Source organism: Anas platyrhynchos, chromosome 1 (assembly GCF_047663525.1).
Source record: "Anas platyrhynchos isolate ZD024472 breed Pekin duck chromosome 1, IASCAAS_PekinDuck_T2T, whole genome shotgun sequence".
Lineage (NCBI taxonomy): Eukaryota > Metazoa > Chordata > Aves > Anseriformes > Anatidae > Anas > Anas platyrhynchos.
In genome coordinates, this window is record NC_092587.1 from 3494392 (window position 1) to 3520813 (window position 26422).

General features: G+C 50.7%; 1 protein-coding gene across 6 annotated transcripts in view; it reads left to right on the forward strand.

The window, feature by feature from the left end:
* The window catches only part of PODXL (podocalyxin like), a 40008-nt gene that overhangs the window by 12203 nt on the left and 1383 nt on the right, over nucleotides 1-26422 (forward strand). For 2 of the 6 annotated variants that reach the window (XM_038173416.2, XM_038173418.2), the window contains exons 2-8: nucleotides 15858-16688; nucleotides 18475-18623; nucleotides 19255-19320; nucleotides 24358-24508; nucleotides 25226-25287; nucleotides 25388-25555; nucleotides 26181-26240. In XM_038173416.2, coding sequence (XP_038029344.2) covers nucleotides 15858-16688; nucleotides 18475-18623; nucleotides 19255-19320; nucleotides 24358-24508; nucleotides 25226-25287; nucleotides 25388-25555; nucleotides 26181-26240 — 1487 coding nt within the window. The remainder of the gene's footprint in view (nucleotides 1-15857; nucleotides 16689-18474; nucleotides 18624-19254; nucleotides 19321-24357; nucleotides 24509-25225; nucleotides 25288-25387; nucleotides 25556-26180; nucleotides 26241-26422) is intronic. The other 4 variants (XM_038173417.2, XM_038173419.2, XM_038173420.2 and 1 more) reach the window with 2 other exon arrangements.

The window sequence follows — 26422 nt, forward strand, 5'->3', positions numbered from 1 at the left end:
CTGTCCAGCCATGCCAAAGAAATCCCAGCAATTTTGGGGCTGTGTGTGTGTTTGAGCTGGAGGAATTGGGTGACAACTCTCTGCTTTGTCTTCCAGGAGAGCGTTTTGCGGGGCTGGCAGGGCTGCTCCAATCTGCGGGGACATAAGCTGCTTTCCCCACGAGCAGTGCCGAGGGCTGCCCCCAGCCCAGCTGGCTTTTTGGGGAGGGGTTTCCCATTAATCCAGCTCAGAAGCAGTTTTAGGGGCAGAGCTTTATCTCCGTCTCAGCTGGGGAAGGGGAGGGTGAGGAAAGTTCAGCCTGTGAGCTGTTTTTATAGGGACTTCAGCTCAGTCTGAACTGAGGAGAGAGCAAGGGGTAATAAGATTTTGCCTTTGCCCCAGTCTGGCAGGAGCAGATGCTCACAGCCTGCCTCTGAAGTAGGTAAAGGTATTCCTGCTGCAGGAATTTATTTCGTAGGGGACAGGGACAATATGAAATTCATTTAATATTTTCACAGGAACAACTGCAGCAGATAGCAACTTCAGGTATCTCAGCTCTTGTTTTAAGCAACAAGACTGCCCTTTGCTGCAAAAGGCAGTTGTCTGAGAGGTGCCCGTGGGCTGATTTTCCATATTTCTCACCCGAAATGATAAGGAATGGCTTGCTATAGCAGCTTGCCACCTGGGCCTCACTGCACTTCCCAAAGCCCAAAGGCTGCAAATTGTCCTGGCCACGTTCAACCCATAGCCACTACCATGAAGCTACCAAGGCTGGGGAAAGGAGGTTCCCTCTCCTTGATAGCATAAATTAGGACTGATACATTGGTTTTGTAGCAATAAATATCAGCTTTTGGTCCAGCTGGAGCTGGTCTGGATGTAAACCAGCTCCCTTGAAGCAAGAGTCTGTGTGTGCATGTAGCAGTGAGGTGCTTGGCATCCTGGTGCCAAGCTCATCTCCATCACAGGTGCATTCATCCCTCTCGTTTCCCCTTCTTGTTTCTCTCCTGTGTGATTCTTCTCCTGTTTGGGAGAGCTGGTCCAAATCCCACGGCAGCAGACTTGGCCACTCACAGGAGGCAATGGATACAAATTGGAACACACTGGCACAGGTTATCCAGGGAGGTTTTAGAGTCTCCCTCCTTAGAGATCTTCAAAAACCAGCTGGATGTGGTCCTGGGCAGCCTGTGCTGGGTGGCACTGCTTGATAAGGGGTTGGACCAGATGGTTTCCAGAGGTCCTTTCCCACCTCAGCCATTCTGTGATTTTGTGACCTGCTGTGTCCAACATCTCCAAAGGCAATGCCTGGCTTCCAGGGCACGTCTCATTTATTCTGTTGCTGTGCTGTGCAGCAGCTTGCAGGGTGAAAGACCTGGTGCTTTTATTTCTCACCTTTCAAGCACTTCAGCCTCTCATCCATGATGCTGTAGCCCACGTAGAAAGGTCTGGGTGATGGAGGGAACAAGCAGGGGTGCCCATGTGCTGAGTGGCCACAGCTAACAGAGGCCAGAAGCACACTTGGCCCAGGGAGCGGTGTCTGGAGTACACTGTCTTGCTAGTTGTTAATTATTTAATAACAACAATTCCCAAGCATTGCTAAAAGTCACTGTTTGCTTTTGATTGATGCCTTAACTCTATCTTGCCTCTGTGGTCAGAGGCCTTATCTCTGAGCTGCCCCAGCTGGAGTCAAAGGATATTTTGCCCTGATAATAATAACCAGATACACCTGGAGGAGCTGGTGGTGCTTCTCTGAAGGTGGATTTAGAGTCTGGGTGGGAATTTTAAATTGTCTTTTCTGTCTTTCTGTAACCAGAGATACTGTTTTTCTTGTATCTCATAGGGTAGAATAGTTTCTGCTGTCTCTTGCAAGCACGATGGGGTTGTTCACGTAGCAGCAGCGGAGTAATTTGGATATTATTATCAAGCCCAGCACCACGTCCCCCTTCTGTGCCCAGAGCTGTGGGTCCCATCCCTGATCCCCTTCCAAGGTAGGAGCTCAGTGTGGTGCTCGCAGACCTGCCAGCCTTGCTAAGGCGAAAGAGGAGGATGATTAACAGCAGGGAGGGGATGCAGCTCCTTCTTCCTTCCTGCTTCCTTTGCTCCCTTCCCTTGCCCTGCCATGGCCTGCCCTGACGTGTGACCTCCAGACTTGTGCCACTTTGCAGCCAGGAGGGAGAAGGGTTTTGGTGGCAGGGCCATGTCAGCAAAGCCCTGAGCTCCAAATCCAACATGGGTGCAGGTCCTTTCCATCCAGAGCCCCAGGAGTCAGGGTACTGCAAGCTCTCCTTTCTATTAGATATCATTTAGTGTTTTTTCTCCCTGACCGGTGAGTCTCTGCATGCTCAAACCCACTACCTAGACCTACCTGTTCAGGGATTTGGGGGAGCTGAATATGGCCACTGTTGCATGCTATACTCATGTTATACCTTATGTTTCTCAGCACACAACAATGCCATTAAAACCACCACAGCCTGCTTGCACTGCTTGCAAAATGCTGGGTCCCTGACCTAGTGACATCCTACAACTTGCTGAGCTCTTCTGCTCAGCTCTAACCACGCAGGAATCCCACTCCTTGCTGGGAGGACAACATTGTTCCCCTATTGAGTCATAACAATGAGGTCACTGGGCTGGAAAGACAATGTCATTCAGCAGCCAAGAACCCAGCTGGCTGGTCCTGGTTGTGTCTCATCTCCTATGACAAAGCCACATCTGATTTGACTCATTAAAGCTGTTGCAGGTTCTTGGAAGGGGTGACCAAAACGTGCATTGTTCTTCATCAACATTAAGTCAGGACACTTGGCCAACTTATTAGCAAGAGCCTTCTTCCTTTTCCACCTTCTCTGCTTGCTGTGTAAGCTCCTGGCAATGGGAAAACCTCCCCGGAGATGTGCCAACATGCTTTTCAGAGCAAGCTAGCTGCTTGGAGGAGGACCCAAGGCCCTCAAGACGTTCCACCCAGAACCCATTCTGCTCTAACATGCACCAGCTCAAACCATTTTGGGATGGCCAGTCTGCATTGCCAGCCCTGCTTTTGTTGGACACTCAATATTTTGGTGTCCCAGCTTCCCAGTGTTGTATTGCACCTAAACCTACAGCATTGGGGTTTTTCCATGCCCTGTATGCTCTACATGGGACAATTTTCCTGGCCCTCATACCTAGTGGATGGACCAACTTCAGCCCAGGATTGGCTGTGGACAAGGGGAATTTTTCTGCCCATTTTTTATGGGTTATCTTTCCCTTTATGCACCTTTTGGGTGGTACAGGCACATAAGGAGAGAAATGCCCAAGCACTCTGCCAGCAAGCTGTACGTCCACCATAAAGCTCTACTTCCCTTCACTCTGGTGTGGGAACCAGGACTGCAGCCTTCACTGCTCCACGGATGAAGATATTTTGGGTCCTGAGACCAGTGGGCACTTGTTCTCTTGATGTTTCTTGCTCTCATTGCCATTCTGAACACGATCATCCTGTAAATAGTGAATAAATATGCCCTAAGGGACTTCTCAGGATAAACTCTGTTTAGTGCTGCCAGGTTGCTCTTTCCATTGAACCCCCCAATTTATTTTTTTTTTTCCTGCCCACAATGCGATTGTCTTAAATCAGATTTATCTTTTTTTTTCGCTGCCCAGGCCCAGCTGAGCAGGAACGTTGGGTGTATGTTTACCTCCGCTGGTGTCCCAGCCCTAAAGCACAGCAGCCGCTTCTTTTGAAGAACATACAAAGCAAGGAAGAGGAGCAATTGTTTGGGAGGAAGTTGAACTATAATGTAATAGACTCTCATGGGGACTAGTATTAGTAATTATTTGTATTGCTGTGGCACCTAACCAAGATTGGGGCCCCGGGTAGCAAGGTGCTGGGCCAGCCCCTAAATGAAGACAGCTCCTCCATCCCAAATCTATCCCCTTCTGCATGTAGGGATGGGGAGAACTGAGGAAGGAGGTTAAGAAATGTCACCAGGGTTGTTTTGGAGGGCTGTGGCAGAGCATGGATGTGATCCAGGGCATCATTCTTAGAAGAGCATCCTTCCTCTTAGAGGGAAATGGTCAGGACTCCTCTTCTTGTGCTGCTCGAGGCTCTATGTAAGGCACCACTGGGTAAAAAATATGCTGGCCCGCATTAGGACAGCACTGAAAAAGATCATCTCTCATTGTCTACACATTTCATCCGTGATCCCTGTGATTGTGTGTATTATTTTAAGGATGGACAGAGCAGGAGCTGTTGAGTTTGAAGAACAAAACTTCTTCAGATGGAAACTGAGCCCCGATGCTCTTAATATAAAAAAAAGCTAAAACGTATATTATTTTTTTTCCCTGTTAAACTAACTGCTGCTGGATAGTTAAATAATGAGGCAATTACGAATTTGCCAACAATAGATGTTGATCTGATTACACGGCTTTAAAGCCAGATCGTCACTGGAGCCATTTGGTGGGAAAGCAGCTCCGTGCCAGACAGTCTTTAAATAGTTTTGAATAGGAGGGAGGGTGAGCTGTGTCCTTCCCTTCCTAGGCTCTCCCCACCTAAAGAATAGCCCTGAGCCTCCTGCCAAGAGCGCCGTGTCCAGCCAGCACCCGAAGGCTCAGCTCGCATGCACAGCTATATAAATATATGTCCATGCATGCATATATGCGTGTGTGTGTGTATATATAGAGCGCCGAATTATCCGGGAAGACCCCACCCTGAGGGAGGTGTGGGTGGGGAGCCGAAGAAAAAAGGTGGGACCCAAAATAGCAGCAAGACACAAAGGATCTCAAGGAAATGTGGAGCCCTCCTCGCGGTGCTAACAGGAAATCTCCGGGCTGCTGGCTCCATAACCCTGGCTAGCCAAGGTCGTGGAGGGGACTGGTCACGGCAGAGGGCTACATCCAGCTGTCTTAAAAGTAATCCAAAAAGTTGTCTTGGAGACACGTCTGGTGGCAGCTTTACGTCAGTGAAGGTTTGCAGATGCCCCTTGAAGTATCTGCAGAGCAACATGTCCCCAGGCACAGCCCAAACAAGCAGCAAAAGCAGAAGGTGATGCAGTTTGTATTTAACTAGGAATTGCCCCAAATTTTACTGAGGGAGGCTGGGATGTTTGAGGAGGTCACCAGTGCTTGTTGGAGGTGTCTCCTTTTCTCTTTGGATACTTATCACAACACCCTCCACCACCTTTGAACCTCAGAGGGACAAAGATGAGTCCAGTTCATCATCTCTGTGACCACCTCCATGCTGGGCATCGTGTGATGGGGCTGGGGAAGGCGATGGGATTCACGACCCCGAAAAGGTTAAAAATTAAAGCTGGCTGGCTGGAGCAGGGCAGAGCCGAGGGCGTAAATTTGGGCTGGCAGCGTGACTCACCGAAGGCGCTGGGCGCACAAAGGAGGGCGAGGCCGCGGGTCTTATCACTGCCTCGCCATCGCTTTTCCGCTGGCCCTTTTTGCCCTCAAAATGGGCGAGCATCCTCCAAGGCCTGCCCCCGAGCAAGGCTCCAGGAGCCAAAAGCCTCGGTGGTGGGAGCGAGCAGAGGCTGTCACGGGAGGGCGATTCCTGCTGTAAATCTTCGGGGAGGAGGGGAGGAAAGGGAGGTGCACCGAAGGGGGGGACAGCACTGCGCAGTGCCACGGCGGTGCCAGCACAAAGTGACCTTACAGATGCCCGGCCACATTTTTTTTTCCTTTGCCCTGGAGCTGTCTGTGATGAATCTGAGATCTTGTTCCTCTAGGTTCGGTGTTTTCCCTCCGTATTCCTCTAGATTAGGTGTTTCCCCTCTTGTTTTCCCACTCATAGGGCCTCCAGCTAGTTCCAGCCTCCAGCAGAGGCTGGTGACTTTGCTTTTGGTGGCGTTTATTTGCAAAACCCTTGTGGCCTTCATCTCTCCTGGAGCAGCTCTAGACACACAGCCGATGCACGGCACCCAGCTTGAGTGGCATCAGGTGGGGCAGCTGGAGGAGGTTCGGCCACCAGGGTACCAGGGTTGTGTCCTTCCTCGTTTTGCTCGGTATTAACCCAAATCCAAGCCCAGCCAGCTGGAGAGGAAGGTGAGACAATGAGTTCAGTCTCCCTGTGCCACCCAAAAAGGATGCTGTGGACCTACAAACCCACCTCTGCCGACACGGGACTGGGAATTGGTGCGTGGCACAGCTAGCAGAGGGTCCCATCCACTGCCGTCTCATCGCCCTGCCTTTCTCCAGGATAAAAACTGAGCGAGCAGCAAGAGCTGCTGATGGGACACCAAATACAGAGCTTCCCACCTGCAGGGATCAGGAAAGGCCAGCATCATCTGGGGAGGCAGATGTGCCCCATCACTGATTTTTGGTTGGCATCAGTGCAAAATATAATATTTGGGGGCTTGTTTGTGTGGGGAGCATCACCAGATTTCTCCCGAATTAGCACCCTTAAACTGCATGTTCTCCCCCCTCGCCCCACCTCACATTGGCTTTCGGAGCTAAGGAGACTTTAATTTGATTTAACCCACTTCATTTTGGCTAAATTGAATGAGAGCTGACTTAAAGCTGAGCAAGAGTGGCCACCTGGTGGGTTGTGTGCACTTCGACTAATCCACTCTGAAATCATACCTCCTTTTAATTTTAGATTAATTTTCCTGAGTACTCACTCCTGTGCAGACAAGCCATCGGGATGAATGAAAATCAGTTTCCTTCTCACTGGCTCCTGTCCTCTCTCCTTCTCCAGCTGTCTGTAGTAGCCCTTCAGGACAAACCAGGCAGGGATGATTCATCTTTTTAGGGCAAAAAGCGCAGGGAGGGACTTCTGCTCCATCCCAGCGAATAAAATCCCCCCCTTCGGCCATCCTCAGGCAGTGAGCATCAGTTCTGCAGCAGAGAAAGGTCAGGTCTCTGAGAGGGGAGGCTTTGATGTGGCAGCTCAGCCCTCAAGAGATCCAAGATCCTTCCTTTTGAAGTCCACGTGGGCCAGCCTTCAGCCCTGGTGGTGATGCTGGGCATTCTCCTGGGGGAGTCAAGTTGGCATGGCCAACCTAGGAGCCTTACCCAGGCTCTCAGACCTTCCTGAGATTCCTCTCCAAATTGAGACAAATCTAGGCTTTTTATCTATTTACTTTTTTAAAAGACAGGCTTTTTAGCACAGACAATAGGCTGCAAGGGCATCTTGAAGACTGGCAACCCAAAAATTACACAAGAAGGACCCGCAAATGGTCTCTGTACAATAAAGTCATGCAGTTTTAGGGCATTCTCGTGATTTTCAGTGTCATTTTGATTCATGGCCGCTGCTTAGGGCCGGAGGTAGCTGGGCTTTACAGAGCAGCTGCTGCTGCCCATTACTCAATGCAAACCTTGAGTTTCTTCCAAAGTCCCTGGGTGACTTCTGCAGCGACAGAGGGCAAAATGTACCCGGCGTTGTGTCCTTCGGCGGCAGGTTGCAGGAGGAGAGCTCTCGGTTGCACGAGGGAGATTGATGCTCGCCTGATCCAGCAGGACATCGTGCCACCACAAATCTTGCCTCAAAGAAACAAGGACATCGTGGGATAACCCCACACTCGTGGCACGAAGGAGAAGGTCAGGAACGCGGCTCTGCTTGAGCTGGGAGGCTCTGGTCAGGCTGGGACACGCAGATTTTTTGGCTGCTGCTCCCAGCGTTTCCGCTCCAGCAGCTCCGCTACCGTTTCCTGAGCGATGTGGGGCGTTTCTGCCCGGGTTGCAGAGCCCCCGCTCCGTTCCACAGCCTGGGAAGGTGCTGGGATGGAGCCGGGCCCCTTCCAAACCCCCCCCAGTGGAAAGAGGATGTTTCCAGGCTCGGTGATAAAAATGCCTGAGCTGAGTGGATAGAGATGTGCCTGTCTGTGTGTCTGTTTGCCTCCTTGACAACCTCGTGTGAAGGATTTTGGAGCCTTCGTTTTCCACACTGGTTTTCCTGTCTCTTTTTTCATTGTTTTTTCCTCTTTCCCTTCACTTAGATAGCTACTGACTGTCCGTGGGAAGAGGAGTGGAGACTCCAAAATCGGATGTCCCATGTTTATTCACAATAGAGTCAGACCAGGGCTGGCCATGCAGATGGCACTGCCTAGGACAGACGTTTTGGGGCCGTTTGGGTGAAAGATGCCATGTTTTGGGTGAAAGATTGCCATGTTTGGGTGGAAGATGGCAATTTTTTGGCAGCAACCAGTCCTGAAGAGGAAATTCAGGAGAGGTCCAAGCGTGGCATGAAGGACAATTGGATGAGAGTGGTTTTGAGAAGAGGAGGGCTGAGATACTTCTGCTCCCTCAAATCCACTGGCTATTTGTTAATTAGCACAGCAAATGAACTCATTTCTGCCTCCCCAAATGCAGCATTTGGAGGGGCCAAGGGAGTGAGGAGAGAGGTCAGGGAAGAGGAGTGTGTCCAACAGGGAGACGTGCCTTGGGATGATGATTTTTAATATTTGTCATGCTTCCAAATGAAACAGCAGACGAGCTGAGCTGGCTGAAATACTTGCAGAAAGAGCTGATGAGGAATTTGTTAATGAAGCGTGTTTCTCATCAGAAAGTGCCAGTTCATCAGAACCTGGGTTTCAGGGACGTGTGTCTCAGTCCTGGCAAAGAAGGTGCCTCAGGACACGGGTGGGTTTCTCGGTCAAAACCAAAGAGGTTTGAAGACCATAATTTGAATAAAATCAGTGAGGTGGGTCTAAAAGGAGGGATGGAGCAGCCAAAGCTCACACGAGGCTTGGTTCATGTCCTGCTCCCTGAGCTGCTGGGTTACTTCCACTGGATAAAACAGGGACAACTGAAAGTTTCACCTGGTCTGGATTAAAGCAGAGCAGCTTTTGGCTACCGCAGGGACATGAGTGGCTGCAAAAACCCTGCAGCTTGATAGGAGCCCCCAGGACGATGCTAAGGTGCTGTGGGGACCTGCTCCAAATCCCAGCTGAAGGGTGGTGGTGCAGCCACCAGCAGGAAGCCCCGCACGGCCTTCTCCGTGTGGACGGGTGTGATAAGAGCAAAAAAACCTTCAGGGCTTGAAGCACAACCACGTTTTCCCCCTGTGTGCAGCCAGTAAGGGCTTATTGGGTAGAGGTTGTGGCTGTAGGTTCGTTACATTTGACAGCAGAGAGGATGCTGGTTGGTTTTGCTGCCTTGATTTCGCTGTCACTCATGTGCAAGAGCTGAACAGCACCAAACAGCACCAATAAAGCCTCATCACAGCAGCATCAAGGAGGTTCCCCACAGAAAGCAAGCCCTAAAGTGGCTCTAAATCAAAGCCCAGCCGTGCTCGTTTCCTTCCTGAGCAATGCTGTAGCACGAATAAGCTCCAGCCATCAGGTCTCATCTTTAATATTTCACAGTGCAATTCTGTCAAGGGCGTTCTGCAGCACTTTTTCTTCTGGCAGGGTTTTGGGCAGGATCGAAATCCCCGCATCGGGTAATTGGGCTGATGGGTTAGAGCCTGCTCTGGTGGACCTTTCCCCACCTTCTCACCTGGGACGCCAAATTGGCCTGGGTGAAGGCATTTCATAATGCTGGCGGTGAGACTGGCAGCAAAGCAGCCAGGAAATGCCAGTTTGGAAATGTATTTGGGGAAGTGGAGGATACCTCTTTGCCAAGGGGAAGGGTGGTGGGAAGACTATCGGAGTCCTCAGGCCGAATTGCCCTTGCTGAAATCCCAGCAGGGAGCTGGGGAGGACGATGCTGTTGGATCCCACCTCGCCCTAAGCAAAGGACAGAGCACCTTCACCAGCACAGTTTCGATCTCAGCGAGGTGACCGCTCGCTCTGGTAGCCCAGCTTAATTCCAGCATAAATAACTCCGCTCTGTGATATTCTGCCAATCTGCTTGACCTCACGGTTCTAAAAGGAGGTGACAAATTTCCTGTCCTCTGCAGCAACTGTGCGCTGTTCCTGCCCAGACAGGGCTGCGTTTCAGGGATAAATCCCTCCTTTTGACCAGGAGCATCCTCACTGGCGCTGGTACACCCCGTCCCCTGGCCAACACCACCCCTGCAGCTTCAGCCCCCGCTTTCCCTTTGGCAAACTCAACCCAATGCCCCTGTTGAATCAGGAAAAGCTGCAAAAAGGGGAGGCAAATAGGAACTTCCTAGGGCCTGGCTCATATCCCCTCCCCTTCCCCGGGTTGCTGGGTCTCCGTAGCTTTCTCATCCCGCCTTGGGAGGAGCAGGAGCCGGCGCGAGGCTTTGAGCTGGGCTCAGCCCCGCCGGCCTGGGGTGTGTCGCCCACCATTTCCTAAGTTATTCTTTTGGGCTTCCTTTTCTCACTATTAATAGATTTTTCAGCCAATCTGAGCTGTTTCAACAAGGTGGTCAGGGCGGGGGGAAGGGGGGGTGGAGGGGAGGCATTTCTGAAATAGGAAGCGGGAAGCTCTCGGGCAGGGAATTAATTTAACAAGAGGGGCTGCGAGGGGAGGCAGTGGCGTTGGATGGACGGGACATGTCCTTTCACTTTGCATTTTGCACCATGATTCTTTTTTGGTTTGTGCTCGAAGCTGTGACCTTTCCAAGCAAGCTGCTTCCCTCCAAGCATCCTCCCCAGCTTGCAGAACACCACGCATCCGCTGCACCGTGGTCAGGACCTCTGCATCTCTTCGTGGCATGGTTGCTGGTGACCCATCGACTTGTCGTGCAATGAGAACCATTGGCACAAATCACCACGTCATTCCCTTTATATCCTGTATGCATTTTCACATCCTAACCGAGCCCTTCAACACCAACTCCATCCAAGGCTTTGGCACCCCCAGCCTCCCAAACTTTGCTCCTTTGGGAACAAACAAGCCCTCACGGCTAACCATAAGGGAAAGTTCTCATCCCTCTGGGGTTGTCCCCATCACGGAGACACCGTATCACCAGCATAGCCGTGGGATACACACACGAGGAAATGAAATCATGTTTTTGCAGCGTGCTCATTTCCTCCAGGCCATTTGGCCACTGTGCACGCGGATGCATACGGGGAAGGCTCGAGCTTTGCTCCTGCAGAGAGGTATCAGGCAGATTGCTGTTGCCCAGCACAGAGATGAAAGGTTTTGGGTTGTTTTTATCAGTGCTACCTGCAAGAGGAGAGTGTGCACTGAGTACACTGTAACCCTTGGTGTCAAAATACAGCGATAGCTGCAGTGCTATGCTCATTTTCCTTGAAATGAAGAAGTGACGTTGGTCCAAAAAGTGAAACTAAATAATCAGCCCTGCCCTGCCAAAATGCAGCCAGGAAGGTCAAGGACAGGTAGGTTTTTTTTCTGCCTTCTCAAAAACAAGGGTGAGGGAACCTGGCTGAAATTCAAGTGAACTTTCAGGCTTTGGGGAAGGACCTCATGCTGGTAAGGAGCGTGATAGCCTACAGGACTTCTTCTCCATCCTCTTTCTCTCTCTTAGCGTGCATTAAATCCTTTTATCTCTGGGGCTCACGGCATGAAAGGGCCTTTCTTTTCCCGCAGAAGGACATACTGTATCTTTTGTGAGTAATCTTCATGCTAAAGGGGCACCGAACATAATCCTGTCCTGTCTGTCCTTTGTTGTTGTCAGCCCGTGCTTGCAGGGGTTTTCTCTCTTCTGTTTCAACCAGATCCTATTCATTTCTTCTTTGGAGGACACTCATCAGGCCCCACTGGCCACCAGCCCAGGCAAACGGGGGCTCATTACCAGTTATTACCCCTGGGTCCAACAAGGAGATTTGGAAAGGGCATCTGGGCAAGAGGGAGGGGAGAACAACAGTTAGATATAGCACACGTGGTAGTAAAGCAGTCACCGCTGGACCTGCAGTGCTCTCACTGCTTGTTTTGTGTTTCTTTCTGCTTTGGGATTAAGTATTTGGTAAGCTTCTGAAAAAGAAGAGCCTGCAGTATGAATAAGCCATGCCTTCTGCTGGCGGTGGACCTGTAAGACACCAAAAATGTGATTTGTTTTTCCTCAGTCTAAATAAAATACATTTTATACCAATGCTGCCATGAGGCACAGACCCTGGGCAAACAGCTAATACTAATCCTGGAGCAATAAAACCACAAAAAAAAAATATATATATATATGTGCAGCCCTGGGACGACAGCAGCATCTGGCACCTTGTGTAAGAGCAGTGAGAAAAGAGTTAAATTTTATGCAGCTGCAGAGCAAAGGCAAATTTCACTGTCAGGTGGGTGCCTAAAAATCTGTGGGACAGATCTGGGGATAGGTACAGGTGCCAGTCCTCCATGGAAAAAGGGTCTCACCCAGCTGTAGCCATGGAAAGTATGGTGGCAGCTCAGCTGAGCTAAGGTGGAGAATAGGAAAATAGCATCACCTTCAGGTCAAGTTTGGGATGGGAGATCTCATACAAAGGGCTTCCCAGTGGTCCCATCCAGTCTGTACCAGCAAGCATGGGTCTGTAGGAAGGGAGCAGTGTGATGAAGTGCTTTCTGACTTGCCCTTTGCATTGCCACTTGCCAAAGGGATGCAGATCTCCATGAAAGGAAAGAAATTTCCACCGCTGTGGCACTCAGCATCTTCGAACATCGAGTGATAAGACACAAGGAAATGGCCTCAAGTTGTGCCAGGGGAGGTCTAGGTTGGATATTAGGAAAAAATTCTTCACTGGAAGGGTTGTGTAGCATTCAACAGGCTGCCCAGGGAAGTGGCTGAGTCACCATCCCTGGAGGTCATCAAAACATGTGTAGATGTGGTGCTTAGGGACATGGCTTATAGTGGACTTGGCAGTGCTAGATTAACGGTTGGACTGGATGATGTTAGAGGTCTTTTCCAAAATAAATGATTCTATGATTCCGTGATTCTGTGATTCTAATCTTTTAACATCTCTTGACCTTAACAGGAGAGGGACACTGACGCTGAATGGAAGAGATACAAACAGATGAAGTCTGTTTAAGCTTTGTGGAAATCAACTCAAGTCTTGGTTCTTCTCCCAGTGCTTTCTCAGGATGTATCTTCCTGTGTGAATGAAGGACCGTGGGGGCAAGCTTGAAGGATCACACAGTTTTTCTCTGTCAGCAGAAAGATGCCTTGCTTTAGGCTTTTTCCCCCATTTTCTGCTGAAAGTGGTAAAAGCACAGCTGCAGCTCCCTGGGTTGGGACAGAGAAGTGATGGGACAGCTTCACATGGTTCATGGGGTCCCAGCTGGCCACCAAGACTGTGCCGGAGCCAAGGCATGGACCTGCCCCTTTCTCTTTTGGACAGAGTTGAATTGAATTGCCCTTTCTACTTTTTCTTCAACACGTTTGCTTCCTGCCTCTCTGGGACAGGGACAGGTTAAGAAAAGGAAGTGACAGCAGTGGGAGATTTCCTCCACCTTCCTTCCGACCCTTTCTTTATTGACATCTCTTCAATACTCTTTCTACCACTAGGGTGTGGGTAGTTTTCCCCTTGACATCAGAGCCCCTGTCTGGCTTTTACATCCCTATTTATGGGGTAGATCCATTTTGTGGCTAACTGGATGCCTTCTCTCTAGCTTGCTGCAGCTGTCACCGAGAATTCAAGCCAGGAAAGTTAAGCTAAGAAGGTAGCTGGAATAAAACTCCCTCCTGTCTTTTGCACCTAGGTCTCCTCTTCTGGGTGCCCACATCTTACACCTGCGTTTTGCTTTCTCTCCTTTTCTTCTCCTGCAGCCAGTGGTCAGTCCAATAATACCTATGACTTCTAGGTATTATAATATTATAATTATAAATTATAATTAAATTATAAATGATCTTTTCCTGTATGTGTAGGGCAGATGTTTCCTTGCAAGCCCCTAAAATAATTCATCCTGTTTTGGTTTGCTAAGCTCACATCTCAGTGGTGTTTGCAGAATGGCTGCTCCTGGTGGCTGATGGGGAAACAGGAATAGGAATGGCACTGTCTGCACATCTTTTCTCCTGCCGTTTCCCTGTTCAGATGAGCCCAAACCTGCCACAGCTCCCCAGCCCAGATCCCATTCCCCAGGTGCTGTCTGTGCCTCCAGCCTCCAGGCCTTGACTTGGCAGGGTTGATCCAGGCTAGATTTCCCCAGTGGTACAAATCTCAGAAACCTGAGCTTCCATCAGATCTTTGAAGCACAAGCAGTGCTAATAAACAGGCTCTGCAAAAGAAAAAAAAAAAACATCATTGCCAGTAAGCTAGCATAGAGGAATTAACATCTCAAGAGCAGTGCCTGGAAATTGCTAAAAATCTATCCTGGGAAGTTTCACTCCTATTTTGGGCAGTTGGAAATGATATACAAGGGGGGGCACGGGGCAAAAAAATAGCCCTGTTTTGAGCTGTCATCAAATGTAAGAAACATAGCCCCCCAAAATCGGGTTGGTTTCCTGACTCCGTGCAGGTGCACTGGTGCAGGGCAGTCTGCAGTTTCTGGAGGGTGAAAAATTAGCTGAAATTTTTCCTGGGGTGAATTTGAGCAAGTGCCCAGAGCTGGGAGTTACTGTGTGCAATGGGGAAGGTTATCTCTGCGGCGACTGATAGAGCTCCTGCTGTGATTACAAACAGAAAAAAAAAGGACCCAAATTTTGCATCCAGTCTCGTGGTGTGTATAGCATGTTTGAGTGTTGCAGCATGTTGCTGCTATTGGGGAGCTCTTTTGCCATGTAACCTGTCCTTTGGCAGAGCCCCTCACTCCAAAAAAGATTAATAATTTGAGAATTTAAATTATTCTTCAGAAATCAACTGCAGATCTCATTCTGTGTGATAACCGAGCAATGGGCAATGCTCTTTGCAATGAGACCGAACTTCGTTCCCACTGAGGTAACACCAGCTCTCACGGCTTTCCCCAAAAAGAACCAAGCCACAACACGAGTAGCATTTCTATATCATGCTTTGGGACGTACAAATGCGGGATAGAGACCGCAGGAAAACACATGGGAATTTTAGGGTTCAGGCTGTGCTTTTGTCACGGTGTTCAGGATTTGCATGGTGCATGTAGACGGAGCCCTTCCTTTCCTGGTTTGCTTTTCCCTTTTCTACCTAAATGAAGCATTTTATTTTTTTTTATTTTTTTTTTAACATTTTCATATGAAACTGAACACTAACTTTTGACTTTTTTTATGAACTTCTTGGGCTTTTTGGAACAGCAAAAATAAGCTTAACAAGCAAATGATTGTAATTTGGTGATAAAATTTGCAATGGATAACTGAATCGAACAGCCTTGAAATTAAAATGATGTGGCTCCAAGTAAATGTTTTTTTGCATTTAATTGCAAGCTCAGTCCAGTGTTGACCCATTCTTTTGGAGCAAATAGAATAAATATTCTTTCCATAGTTCACCTAGCTGGGGATTTCTGCCTGTACAAAGTTTGGCTCTGTGAGTAGATGCGTGTGCCTATTTTGCGTTGCTTTTCATAGTAACCATCTGAGTTTAGGAGAAAAATAATTTGAAATGTGAACAATGAAAGAAGCAAACGCTAAGCTTGCAAAAATAATAAAACTTCCAAAGTGGTTGGAAGGGTTCACCTCATTTATCTGCAGCTCCTCGCCACTACAGAGACCTCTGAGACCCTTAGGGTCAGCCAAACAGCACCCGTTGTGTCCCTTAGCTGCTCTCCTAGAATTGTTAAGGTTGGAAAAGCCCTCCAAGATCATCTGGCCCAACCATCCCCCTACCACCAATGTCACCCACTAAACCATGTCCCTAAGCACCACATCCAACCTTTCCTTAAAGGAAAGGTTTTTCCTTAAAAACGTCTCCTAGAAGGGCTGGATATTTTTTGTTGTTGGGTGTTTTTTTGTTCAGGAACAACTGGTATGAGAGGCGATGCACCTTGCCTGAAGGCAGACCTGACTTCTGGGTGCCAGCAGGTTGTGCCCTCCTGCTCTGCTGGCCAAATCGATGCCATAACGCAGCACCCTGTGAGAGTTTAGAGAGCGTGAGACAAGCTCCGAGTGGATGACTCATGGTTTCTGTTCAGCGTTTTTTTCTCTGCAAATACCTGTTTTGGGTGGAAACCGAAGGAAGTTCCCCTAGCCCAAAGTTTATCTTGGCTTTTCTGCTTTTCCCTAGATGTCAGCTCTGACGATGTTCCTGGGACGGCCACAGTGATCCCAGAAAGTAAGCAGACCACCACCTCCACAGCCACCAGCAACGTTCAAGAGAACTCCACGACCAAGCCAAGCACACAATCTCCCAACCCCGGGGTGTTGCCCTCCGCAGCTTCAGAGGCAGCCTCCACAAGCAAAACGGGAAGCCCAACACCCTCTACCACTACGATGTCACCCACACCTCCTCCGAAGTCCACCGCTACAAGCCATCTGACAAGGTCACCCACCACCCAGCAACCAGCAGCCCCAACTGCAGCCAAAACGACCACAGACAAGCAGGGTGGCTCTACACCAACCACCACCGCATCGTCCAGTACTCTTCAGGTCAACCCTTTGACCAACTCCAAGACCACCCCTGTGGCATCCACCAGCACCACCCAGCAGAATACCACCACTGCAGCCACCTCGGGAGCCAAGCCCACAGGAAACCTTGTTCCCACCCAGCCAGCCAGCCCCCCAACCACCTCGACGGGCTCAGTGGCTACTGTCACGACAACTCCGTGCAGCGTGGGTAATGTGAGCTGCTCCTCGGGCCAGTTGACCAGCACTGTTGGGAGCACTTCAGACCCACAAGCCAACCTTCCACCCAGCACCAAGAACCACAATGTCTCTTCTCCCCCATCCGTCACCAACCAGTCTGACTCTTCTCCTGCTTCTCCAGTCCACGGGCCGGCCTCTTCTACCCCTTCTGCTGCACCCGTGTCCTCTGCCTCTGGTAAAACATCTCCGTCTTCACCAACTGGCACCACAAGAAAGGTCCCAGATGTTGCCACCACAACGACTCCTCGCGCAGGTAACAGAAGACTAGAAGCTTGATTTCTTGGGGAAGGAAGCCCTTATGTGGTCTTTTCCTTTGTCTATCCTATACACCTCCTGTCACAGTGGGGTGCCATCGCCTCGTCTCATTTCAGGACTTTCCAGCATAGTTTTTTCCATGACACCTAGACATTTGGGTCCCTGTTGTTAGTGAGGTCGAGTCACTGTAATTCAAGGCACGGATCATCTGAAAGTGCCTACATCTGTTTTCATGTGGACCAAACCCCAAGCATCGCTGACTGCAGTGCCTCGATCTTCAGCGACTGCAAAAGGGAGGCAGCAGCGATGAGTTCAGAGGCAGGGCATTGACAAAACAGATTGATGGCACCCCAAATGCTGAACGAAGAGGGTCCCTAACAGGGCTAACAGCTTAGTGAAGGCTGTCTGGGCAGGCACAGAAAATAAGCTTTAGATGATGACTAAGGAGATTTTGTGGCTCAACTCTACAGCCCCAAAAGACTCTAAGCAGTTAGGTAGGATGGCCGCAGGGTTTTGTCTGCTGACTTCTGCCTGAGTAGCATTAGCAGTGCCCACATGGTGTTTTGGACCTTGCTGAACACCACTGATATGCTTGCTCTAGACCTCTGGAGCTTTGTTAAGTCATGTTAGTTCACTGCTGAGGCACAGCTCCATCTCTCCTGTGGCATTTTGTTGAAACCTTTCATTATCCTCCTCTGGGGAATATCTAGTCAACCCAGTTTCCCGTTATCTGCAATGCAGAAGCCACTCAAAAACCCATCTCCTTCCCTCTCGGCCTCCCAGCTCCTTGCTGCCAGCATCACGAAACGGGCCAAGGTCTTACTGCAACACCAGCTGCACTGGGTTTCTCCAAGCCATGTTTCAAGCTAGCAGTTAAGGATAGGTGACATGAGTCTTGAATTGTCAAGAAGGAAGAAGGTTCCATGAACCTTCATAAAGGATTCTGGATAAAGGATAAAGGTTTCTTTCCCCTCATGCTTCACAGGACTATTCTCCAGTAAAGGATGGACTAGGAAATGATTTTGATTCAAATTTGGCTTGAAACAGTGAACATGAAGGGGTTAAGAAATCTTTGCATTCAATAAAGAGGTGAGAGAATGAAACAGAAATATTTTTTTTGAAATTAATTCTCCCCTGGAGTCTCCACAAGGTGTCCAAAAGAAAATATCCCTCATCTTTGCTAGGAAAGAGGCAGGAATCCGAAAAGGAAACAGGCTGTAAACAGGATGCAGTTTTCTACTTCTCTTTGTCATCATTTAAGGATCAATTAGGAACCAGAGGATGCAAATCCTTGAAAGGCTCTGTGGAGGCAGGAGGCTGCTGTGCTCCTTGCATTACTCCCTTTGCACAAGAAACAGTGGCCGGGGGGTGGCATGCTGACCTCCATTAACTGGAGACCCTGGGTAGCCAGCTCAATCTACCTCTGTTGTAGACTTCTAGATGTTGTAGAAGAAAGAAACCCAGATAAGGTGAAATGAGGGTCATCCCATTTGCCCAGCAATACCTCTTTTTAAAGTGATTTCCCAGCTATCAATACACAGCCATCGAAGAGTCTGATGGCTTTCAGCAGCAGAAAATATCATCAACAATGCGATTTTTGTTTTAAAACAGGAGCAACCCAAAGCCTTTCCACGAGTTGCTAGGAGTAGTGAGGAGCTTCAAGGCAGGGCAGGAGTTGGAAACTCATTTTCAGCCTCTTGCAAATGGAGCTATGTCAGCTGTATCCTCTCTGCTGTATATCAGTGTCTGTCTTCTTGTTTTTTTGGTGTATGTTGGGGACCCAGACCGCACAAGCCAAGGACTTGTGCCAGACAAAACCGGAGCTACTGAGCAGAGCCCCAGCAGTGCCCAGCCGTCAGCACCAGCCCAGGGGGACCAGACGATCAGCAGCAGGCCTGACCAACAGCACCCTAATATTTCCTTCAAAAATGAGGTAATGACACCCATGGGAAGGTGGGCACTTCGTGGTGGTGTCCAGAACACGGCTAAAAAGGGGGCTCGCTTTTCCTGAACCAGCTCTGTTGAGTAGGGAGCACAATCCCAAACTCAACTTTTATCCCCAAGTCACACTAATTTGTAGCTGGCATCCCATGTAGGTGTAAAACCTGCAGCCCTTCTCACTGTGTGTGCCTGTGTCAGAGAGATCTGCCTCTGGAAAACACGAGGCAGCAAAATAAGAGTGGATAAACTCTCTCACGCATCGCTTTCCAGAGAGGGATGGAGGTGAAGGTGACCATACTTTGGGTGCCGACCAAAGAAAAGAAGTGAAATTTGGGAAAAAAAGGGAAATTAAATGAACATGGTGAGAGGGCAAAGACCACAATTCAGTGTAAACCTTGCAGAAAATGGCTTGGGAGGGTCTAAAAATGTAAGCCAGGATAATGAGTTACCCAGGAGAACTCTTACCACACAGTGGAGGGCTGCTGGGCCTGTCCTGCCCCCAAAAAGCAGATCAGGGCTTTGGTTGGGTTGGCTCATGGTTTGGGGCAGATTGTTGTACCAGTGTCAATGTTCATTCAACCTATGCCAACAGTTTGACAGTTGCATTTCTTGTGTCTTTCCAGATCGTTTGTAAAGACCAGATCCAAGACACGTGGCCCATCATAAATCTGAAAGAAGCTAAAACCTGTGTAAGTAGCATCCTTTGGGATTTTTCTGTAGGATTAGCTGCTGGGCTGCTGTTAGCGATCAGCTGGCAAGCCGTGGCACTCTGAGCATGTGAGCCTACAAGAGATCACAGTAATTCCCTCAAAATAAGAGGCAAAAACTTTTGGGATGTAAAATGGTAAATGCAAGTCCACGCTCATCAGTGTCACCCAGTGGGGGACATGGCAGGAACAGAAGAAACCCATGAGGACTTCTTCATGTGGAGGGACCCACTCAGCCAGCCTAGGTCTCAGAGCAGAATCAATGGAAAGTTTTAGAGGGTGAAACCATCTTTCTTTAAAGCTAATGGGGAAGCACTACCTTTGACTGCAGAGAGGCCTGAAGTTCACCCCAAAACTCAAAAAATAATTAAAAAAAAAAAGTGAGGGTGACATCCAGCTATAGAGTGACAAAGAAACACAGTAGGTGGGAGTCTTTTTTTTATTATAATTTATTTATTTTGTGTTCCTTGATCCTAAATCAGCTCATAAATCCCTAAAGTAAGAGCAAAAACCTCTATTGCATTTGTTTCAAACCCTCTGTAGGATGAGTGAGTGGTAAGATGTATTTCCAAGGTAAGGGAAAGTCAAAAACCAACCCAAGAGTATAGACCAAGACCCCTTTTCCTGGTGGGTACCCAAATTCTTGGTGTTTTTTTCTGAGGGATATCCACCTTCAGAAACATTAGTATGGAAACTATGGGTTTCCTGCAATAGGGAAGATGGAATTTATTAATAATTTATAAATAGGTTGAGTTTTTAGCTTTATGGCCAGGAGCAAGAGCCAATACCACACGGCTGGTGAGATCTTAAAGGCTGGTGAGATCCTGACTGCTGTGCATTTGGGGTGTTTTTATGGTGGTTTGGGGGTTATAATGTTCTGGGTTTTGGACCTCAGCACTGCCAGGGCAATGTAAGCATTGGGAAATTGTCACCCCAGGGGCATTCTCATAGCTCATGCTTCACAGCATCAAGTAGCTGCTCACGTTCATGAACCTCAGCAGGCCCCAGAGGGACTAGCACTGACTTCACCGTATGGTGGCAAGATGCAAAGAGCAGTTTTATGAACCATAGTCCTAAAAACACTTCAGATACATACTGAGAGGAGCACAGTGGCTCCTACTGACCACAGCAGCTTTGAAATTTCCTGTGGCTTTTTGGTGGCCCTGCCTGGCAGCCCTGGAGAAGGTTTGTATCATCTCCCTCTAGCACCCGCTGAGCTCCTGGAAGAGGGAAAACCCCTGTGCTGCCATCTCATGGCCATCGCCTTCCTGCTTGGGCTGCTGCTGGGTGGAAGTGCTCTTTGCCCAGACACCAGAGGAAGCAATGATTTTTTTTGGCCATGTTGCCCTGAATGCTGAGGATGAGGATGCTCATGGCCTGGATGCTACAGCAGGAGACCCCTTCCTGATAGCATCCCCTTACCAGCCCCGCGCAGTGCCCAAACCCACTGCCATGTCAGCCCTGGGAAAACTTCTCACCAGATTTTTCATGGAATATATAAAAAATATGATATCAGCTTGACCAAATCTAATTTCGGAGCGCAAAGCATCAAGGTGGCTTATGGTGTTTAAGGCTTTATTCCTCCTCCTGGGCACAGTCTCACTGCATGGAGCTGCTCCCCCTGCTTAGTTCGAGCTGTGCCACAGGGGTTTGTGGAAACAGGGCTGTAAGGCTGCAAAATGATGGTGCACAGGGATGTACCAGCGAGCTACAGGGTGAGCAGACATCACAGCTTGGCATCATTCGTGGTCCTCTCCAGGCATTCACTCCCTGGAGCTGGTGAGCCAGCACATCTCTCCCACTCTTTTCCTTGGATTCCCTTGGGCGTGATAATGATCGGCAGCCTCATTAATGCTAAATGCCAATTGCATCCCGAAATGGCCACAGAAAGGGTGCATCCTCCCATAGCATCAATCCCCTTCTGCTTTCAGAACACCTCCCAGCCATTAATTTCCCGTTCATTAAATTCCCAAAATCGCATTAAATGTTGTGCCTCCCTAGCTGAGCAACTAGCAGAGAAGTCGCACTATCTGGCTTCCCTGCTTTGTAGGTCCCGTAAACAAGTCTCTAGCCAAAGCTTGACAGCAAAGTGAAAAAAAAAAAAAAAAACTTTGCATTTTGCAGCCCGTGGGAAAACAGGAAAGTGTGCGCTATAAGGAGAAATGTTCCAGAAAGGGCTCAGATCCTGGGCCATGAAACGAGCCAGGATTGGGGCCGTATTGTGCTGAAAGCTCGGCCCCAGCTGGGTGAAGCATGGTGAGGGTGATGCAGGGGTTGGGGGACGTGCCCACGTCCCACCTGGCAGAGGAGGGGGCGATGTGGGCATCCTCCCTGCTGCTGCGTTCTCCTGGAGCATCCTGTGCAGTGTGGGGACCCTGGCAAAAAGACTGGGGCTGAGCCTGAGAGCCATGGGTTCTGCACCTCAGTTTCGTAGCTTCAGTGAAGTCAAAAATTCAAAAGAAAATAGTTTATAAACTCTTAAAAAGAAAAAATAAATCTAGTTAGACATCAGGTACCATGCAGGTGAGTGAAGGTCCTTTACAGGCTGCTCGGTTTCAGCACCCTTCATTTTGGGGTGATGCTTTTAACTAGTGCTGAGCTGTTTGGTCCAGGTTGCCCCTTCTCCTTCCTTTGATGACAGCAGCATCTTAACGAGTTTCTTAACGAGGCTCATTAGCTCGATGCCTTGCGTTATATAGGGTGACTTTCCTAAGGTCTAGCTCCTGTATCCTCAGCTGGGTTTTTGGTTGCTGCTTGGGGTGCTCCAGCCCAAAACCCATTTGGTGCCACGGGAGGTGAGGATGCCAGGGGTGCCCAAAGTCCCTGTGAGCTCCATCAGGGCCACAACGACCCCACAGCCACCTCCCAGGGCTCCTCCACCACATCGCCAGCTGGGACATGGATATTCCCAGCTCGGAGGATACCAGGGGGGGCACCACAACCCGCTCCAGCCAGCAAAACGCACGGCGAGACCCCCGTACCCCAACCTCTCTGACCTCTCTGGGCTCAGGACGGTCCCCAAGGGGCCACAGGACCCCGTGCCGAGCAGGGTCGTGCCCCCCGCTCGCCCCACCCGGCTGTTTGTTGACTCAAGTGCCGTTACCTCACCCGGGGATGTTGGTTTTAGGTCCCCGCCAGTGTGGGAACCGGATCCGCGCCGCTCGGCAGCGCCTCTCAACTCCGGCCAAGGAATGCGAGCGGCTCCGGCGGGGAGAGGGCGCGAGGCCGGGGCACCACTGGGGCATCCCCCTGGTTCCCTTGCTGGGAAAGGGCAAATCCCTCCTGATCAGCACGTTACGGGGTGTAGGCATCGCTGGACAGCCAGCAGCAAAGCGGTTCGGGGCTCATCATCCTTAAAATGCAAGGGTTTATGCTCTCCGCCCACAAAAAAAAAAAAGTTTTAAAGGTTTTTGCTTCTTCATGGGGTGCCAGGAGGAGGAACAGTGCTGGGAACTGAGGGAAACCCCAGAGAAGGCTTTGCAGGGAGGCAGCAGAGAGGCTTTTAAGGCTGCTGCCAAACAGAAAGTGCTGTGCGTGCTCAGGGACCGAGAGCTGCAGGACGTGCAAAGCGTAGGAGCACAGCCCAGCGTCCGAGCAGGCTAAAAACAGCAACCCGAGCCAGCCAAGGCCTCTCTGCCCTCCCCTGCTGCCTCATCCTGCTGCCTGCAGCTTTTTCCCTGATGCTGCTGGGGATGCAGCCAGGACAGCTCGAAGGGAGAAGCTTTTTCCCCCTGCACATGGAAAGGGAAAAGTTCCCAGTGCCGAGCTCGCCCTCACGCTGCACCCGGGACCAGCCTTCTGCCCCACCACATGCAAAGGGTGTGCAAGAAAAATTTTTGCATGCAAGGGCTGTGCATGCAGGATGAGTGCGTGCAGGGTCATGCAGCACACAGCATCTCCAAAGGAGGGGTTTGTGCATGCAGAATCTGTGCGTGTAGGACCTGGGCATGCAGCTCCCATGCACGCAGGACTTGCACGTGCAGGATTTGTGCACACAGATCTGTGCACGCAGCATCTCGGTGTAGGAGCCATGCATGCAGCTCCCGTGGATGCAGGATCGTACCCACAGGATCCATGCATGCCCAGGAACTCTGCATGCAGCATCCCTGCAAATCAGACCTTGTGCACGCCAGGAGCTGCTCGTGCAGGATTTGTGCACGCTGCTGTGCAGGATCTGAGCACACAGCATCTCTGCATGCAGGCTGCAGAGCAATCAGGCGTATTTTGGTGATCTCCCAGCTGCTGGAGAGCACCAGGCAGATGCAGAGGGTCTCAGGAGCACCCCAGAGGGGCCGAGGGCTCCGTGCACCCCTCCGCAGTCATCCCTCCAGTCCCACCCAGCCTCACTCCTCCAGCGATGCTCCCGTTTATACAGAAGCCAACCCCTTTTTTAACTATCTCCAGAACCCCAGGGAATGCCCAGAGGGTAGAAATGCAGCTGGTGGGAGGGATGCAGATGCCCCTGGGGCACCACAGCCCTGTCCTGTTCCCGCTGTGGCCTCAGCTCCCCACCCCGCTTCCCTCGGGGACCTGCTATTCCTGGAACACCAAAAGCTGCAGCTCGCAGATAAGACCAGCGCAGGGCCCCGGTGAGGAACGGCAGCCAAGAGCTCGGCTTTTCCTAAAGAAACGACTTTTGAACTTTTCCTGTTCCCTGGGAGGGCCGGCAGCAGCCGGACAAGGAGGAGGAGGAGGAGGAGGAGGAGGAGGGATGGCTCCAGCTGCAACATCCGAAATCGCGGTCCCACGTTGTGCCAGGGGAGGCTTAGATTGGATTTCTTCACGGAGAGGGTGCTCAAGCAGCAGGATGGGCTGGAAATATTTCGGAGATGAGCAGAGGTGGCTCTAAGGGACGTGGTTTAGCAATGGGACATGGTGGGTCGGGGTGGTGGCTGGTGATCTCGAAGGTCCTCTCCATCCCCAGCCGTGCCATGATCCCACCACCCTGGGGAAGGGGCAAGATGCTGCGGGTCTCTGGGTGCATGGACAGCGGTGCCAAGCCCCTTTTTGTCCCCGCAGACCGACTGGACGGCTGCCAGCAGAAACGAGTCCTTCTTCGAGCTGTTCTGCTCCATAGGGCGACAGGCGTTCGACGTCCACAGGGACAAGTGCACCGTGACGCTGGCCTCCTCCACGCCCCAGCGCTGGGCCGTGCACGCGGTGGTGCACCGTGAGTGTGGCCCAAAACCCTGCTTTGGGGAGGGTTTTGGGGGGACACGGGTGTGGGGAGGCTCAGGGGGGTCTACCAGAGCCCGGTCAGGGTCTGCTTTCCTTGGGTTGCCCTTTCTCATGGGCGTGGGAGAGGCACAACAGATGAGTTTTGGTCATCAGTGAAGCCTTGAGCCCACCACATCCCTCTCCTTGTCCATGGTAAATCAAAGCGGGGACCAGTCTCCAGCAGAAAAACACCTCCCACGTCCTCAAAACCCAGTGCCCAGCTCCAATCCTTCCCCAAAAGACTATGGAGGGGATCTTCTTGGCCATGTCTGAGCCCTTGGGGTAAATCCAGCTCTGCCCATGGGTGTTTGCATAGGGGACAGTGGGGACAAGCCACCAGCATTCCCCATGTGGTCTTTGACCCACCGGGTACAGCCCTCATCCCCAAAACGACACCCAAGGGAGGGAATGGGGCAGCCTCTCTCCCACAGCAGGATGTGACCCACTTGGGGTCCCACCATGGTGTTGTCACCCCCTGCTTGGGTTTGGGGTCAAGCCTCTCCCCCATAGCTCCCTTGATGAGACCTCCAGGAGCGATTTGGGTCTTTTTGGCTGGCTTTAGAGGGACCCTCAAGGTCCTTCCATGGGGCTCCTCCCTTAAGGAGGAGGTGGTGGCACAATCCGTCCCCTCTCCATCCCCGTGCTCACTGCAGCTTCTGCCTTCCCCCAGGCCTTTTACAACCTGAAGACGTCTTCGAGGAGCTGAAGGAGAAGAGGAACGAGCTCGAGAAGGTAAGCAGCTCCCCAAGCACGGCGTGGGGATGGCCCCGAAGGAGGCTGGCACAGGGTGGCCACCCCACCTGGGATCCTGACCCCGTCCTTCCCTCCACAGCTGGGCATCGTCAATGTCACCTACCTCAACCAGGAGATGGAGGAGGAGGTGAAGGACCAGTTCAGCACGCCCCTCATCATCACCATCATCACCCTGGCCTGCTCCCTGCTGCTGGTGGCGGCCATCTACGGCTGCTGCCACCAGCGCTTCTCCCAAAAGAAGAACCAGGTGAGGTGGGAGGAGGGATGGGACGGGCACCCCGAGACAAATCCCTGCCCCAGGGGCACCTCGGGGAGGCGAGGAGCACCCGAGCTGCTCCTCTGCTGGTGGAGACCTCCCTGCTGGTGCCACTCAAGGAGCTGCCATCCAAAATCTCAATGCAAGGTGCCCAAATGCCATGGATGCTTTTGGGATGGGGACCAAGGGCAACCACCAGGGCAGATGAGCAGCGTCCTCAGGTCCAGGCATAATTTTGATGAGGCTTTCTCAACCCAAATCCGCCCCCCTCCAAACCCATCCCCTCCTCCCCTTCACCCTTCCACCCCGAAAAGAAACAAAAGATTGATCACGAAAAATAAACATGGCACCAAAGGAGAAGGGGAGCACGGGGACAGATTTTTTTTCTGACTGCTTGCTTAGGAAGTCAAAAGCATTTCTCCTTTTTTTGCATTTGGTTTTTTTTTTAGACGCTTTTTCCATTTTTATTTTTTTTAATTTCGCTCCTGCTGCTTTTCAAAAATGACTTGAAAGTTTTGTTGTGTTGTGTTTTTTGTTTTTTTTCCCTTTTATTTTTCTCCCTTCCCCCTCCCCCCCCCCTTTTCAAACCCTGCTGTTGTTTCACCTTGGAAATAAGCAGCACATCCACCCTGACCTCCCCGGGTTTGATGATGGACGTGCCATCCTGATCTTTAATGTGAGTTAAATTCAACGCAGGGGTGGGTGCCGCAGCTGTAACCCCCCCCAGCTCCCCAGCTTTCGCCCCCCCGTGATGGTTGGCAGCTTTTAACAAGACTAAAGCCTACTAAAGCCCAGCTTGGAAGCCCCCTGCCCCTCGCTGTGGGTGCCAACACCACGGTGGGGAGAGAGCACTGCCTG